Source organism: Anneissia japonica, unplaced genomic scaffold (assembly GCF_011630105.1).
Source record: "Anneissia japonica isolate Jap-2015-1 unplaced genomic scaffold, ASM1163010v1 scaffold4988_len2956909_cov206, whole genome shotgun sequence".
In the NCBI taxonomy this organism is placed as follows: Eukaryota; Metazoa; Echinodermata; class Crinoidea; order Comatulida; family Comatulidae; genus Anneissia; species Anneissia japonica.
In genome coordinates this window covers 815,353-818,831 of record NW_022696345.1, presented here as the reverse complement: position 1 = coordinate 818,831, position 3,479 = coordinate 815,353, and the positions used below count along the sequence as shown (strand labels likewise).

At 33.8% G+C, this 3,479-nt stretch overlaps 1 protein-coding gene across 3 annotated transcripts in view; it reads right to left on the bottom strand.

The window, feature by feature from the left end:
• Positions 1-1,963: 1,963 nt before the first annotated feature.
• The window catches only part of LOC117101812, a 7,216-nt gene continuing 5,700 nt past the window's right edge, over positions 1,964-3,479 (bottom strand). For 2 of the 3 annotated variants that reach the window (XM_033241896.1, XM_033241897.1), the window contains exons 6-7: positions 3,119-3,193; positions 1,964-2,606 (exon numbers count right to left, since the gene is read on the bottom strand). In XM_033241896.1, the coding sequence (XP_033097787.1) occupies positions 2,379-2,606; positions 3,119-3,193 (303 nt within the window). In that variant the 3' untranslated portion in view covers positions 1,964-2,378. Of the gene's footprint in view, positions 2,937-3,118; positions 3,194-3,479 lie in introns of all 3 variants that reach the window. The other variant, XM_033241898.1, reaches the window with a different exon arrangement.

The following is a 3,479-nucleotide window of genomic DNA, read 5'->3' as shown; positions in this document are numbered from 1 at the left end:
ATTATATCTAGTAGCGGAATAAAGTGGGGGGGGGAGGGCTGCCGACCAGGGGTCCCACTAAATTTGTCAAAATATTTTTTAATGGAGATAAAAAGAAAATTATATTCACAATTTTATGTATGTCAGTGCCATTTCCGGCCATCTAGGTGCCATAATCACAAATTGTCTATAGATTCCCCAACTGTCAGTAACTGGCACCTATTTAAAATACTTGGATCCGCCATATACAGTATAGCATTTATTCGTTGTTAAAAACACTTAGAATAACAATGCAAATATAACTTAAAAACGAGTAGGCCTACATCTAAGATCCCACGATGGAATTGGCAACCGGGACCCAAAAAGGTCCCCCAGTTTCAAAAAGCCACAGGGCCCCCGGCCCTATCGTTACGCCACTGACCTCTTCCATTTTAATTCTGTTATTTTTAGGCTCGGTAAACCCCCGGCCCGCTGGCCAACCCCGGCCCGCCAAATATTTTGATCCGACTCGCAACATTGCTAAAACTATAGGCCTAATAATTTTTTCGTCTGATTTTTCTTCAGTAGGCCTAAAAGGTAATTTATGTTAAGAGAAACGCATGACTATTACTCTGGCATTGTTAACAAGAGTCTGGCTTTTTCTGAGGTGAGGTATCTCAGTGCCGTGTATTGACATGGGGGAGACTGAGAGGGAATGATTAAGGGGGTGCTGGATGCGGTGATGTCTAAGCATTGGCGACAATTACCGCGGTAGATACGAGAGCAGACTCAGGGGTGGAGGCATGTCATTCTGTTGAAAACTTTGGAAAACAGTCTGAAATTGGGCTGAAATTACTTTTTCCAGGAATCTAGAGGTGTCTATTTTTTTGCTCACCTCAGCCCCAACAGTGGGCTGTGGTGTGGCCCCTTTTGGGGGTATCAGACACCCCGTCTGGAAAATGGCAATGGCATTATTTTTAACCAGGGCCTTGTACATGAGTGGATTTCTTTTGTGGTCTGAGTGGTAGGGGTTGTAATCTGGGGCGCCACCCATCCACATGCTACTGTATTCGATCATTTTTATAACAAAAAGCCCAGTATAGTTGATGTTGAAAATCCAAGGCTAATAATAGGCTTATTAGGAAGACTTGTAGGACTATAAACGAAAATGGGTGGGCTGACAATTTATGAAAAAGATAATTTGATTGACCTTTTATTTGACAGTTAATTATAACTGTTTCTGTAGTAAAATTGTTAAGATAATAAATCTTTAAATGTTTTCGTATTGTGATGCAGCACCATAATGACTTTGATAGATTATAAATCGACTACTTCTACGTCACAGTTGAGAAATTAGATGAGTTTTGCTTTTAAAGTAAATCATGTTATCAAAATAAATATAGAAACAAATGCCCGTTCATATGCAGCACAACAATGATTTTGATGATTTATAAATCAATTACTACTACGTCACAGTTGAGAAATTAGATGAGATTTGCTTTTAAAGTAAATCATGATATCAAAATAAATATAGAAACAAATGTCCGTTCTTCTGTTTTCTTTTCTTTGTTGATTCCAATTTTCGGTTTCCATACTTGTATTACTGGATTGTCTGGGCAAGATCTCCGTCTACCATTTTTCAACTCTAAAACGGAATTAAGTTTTATGTTGAGGGCGCTAGACATATCAATTCATCGTTCACGTTAAACATGAAGGATCTTGAAGATGTTCAACTCAGTTGTAATGATCTAAATAAGAACGGGAGAGCTTGGTACTGTATTTTGAAGCATATTATTGATCATTGTTAGTTTAAGGCATTCTCTTATTGGATATTTTGCTCTTGGATATAGTTGAAATGAAGTAAATTAAAATAAAGCATGATACACAATTTTGTGAGGCCTATTTTGGGAAATATTTTATTTGGCCGACTCCTAAGCCTCAGTGACCGAGAGTAAAAAGTTACACAAAATAATCCTTAATAAATTCAAATATTTATTTCCTTTAATTCTTTCATTAATTGTGAGACAAAACAGGTATATAATAAATTCAATATAAATGCAATGTGGTACACTAATATAAATCAAACAAAATATAAAAGAATAATAAGATATGAGTTAAAAGTAATAATCGAATATAATAATTTATATTCATTATAATAATAATAATAATAATAATAATAATAATAATAATAATAATAATAATAATAATAAAAAGATTTATAAAGCGCACAAATCCACTGCAGTAGTGCTCAAAGCGCTATTATAAGCGCCCATGTGGTGTGGAGAGCAGTTAAATAGGGCATTTTCTCAAAAATTGTTAATTGCTGTGGAGACATTAAACAACAACAATATGTTAAGCCATGTTTAGTTTTCTAAGCCTTTTAATAATAAAAGTAAAAGTATCATCATTGTTATTACACATTAATATACTAAGTACTTTTTTTTTATTGCGTCATATAAAAATTTATTTCCGAGTGCCGAAAACAAAAATACTCTAAATCCACCTCTATGACAACAGAAACCGCATCCGTCACAACACGACCGTATAGAGTCCTGTAAAATCGATGATTTGAAAAGCGACAAGAGAAGACGATTTGAGCATAATGATGAGTTGAAATACGGTAAAGTCAGAGCTTCGCTAACCAGGACCTTTATAAATAATGAGGAGGATAATAAGAGATTATGTGCTTCAGGTGGTTTCCAAAAATATTGAGTACATAATTTAAAAGATAACATTATTACGATTATTATGATTTAATAATAAAAGGGAACAAACTAAATTATGTGCTCTTGTGAACATATGGATAGGTGTCGGCTAGGCCTACTTGTTTCATTTTAAAAGGAGAGCACGTGATGTAGGTCTACTAAAACCACACAGAAATTGGCTTGTTCTGTACAAAATTATTATTATTTCCCCTTGTGACGTCATAAGTATATATGTGATGATTCACTTTTTTCATCATTTCTACTGTTGTACACCTGTAAGAGAATATAAGATATTTTTGAGGTTATATTGATCCTGTTAATCAACTGTACATATATATTTTCAATGCTGAAAATAAACTTAAACTGTCGTTGAATTTTTGACGTATGTCATCTGAATGTGTCTATGGCCAAAATATATATGATACATATACGGTAAATAAACTTTGACAACAAACCAATGTCTTAGCAGCTTCAATGCTGTAGTTGAGGGCGGTAGACTCATGCAGGGCCATCTGCAGCGCAGTTATACTCTATAGTAAAAAAAATACATTCAAGATTCAAGATTTCTTTATTGTCCAAAAAAGGAGATTTCTGGCGGGAACATTTTCATTTCAATAAATACAAACATACATAATAAAAACAGAGGTTACATTTTTAAAATAGTCAAGTAGGCCTACTATACACGTAAAAATATAACGTATTCAAGACAACAGCTAATAATAATATGAATATTTTTGTACTCAAGACAACAGCTAATATGAATATGAATATTTTTGTATTGTTTTTAATATTTTTGAATGTTTTATTGTGAATTTT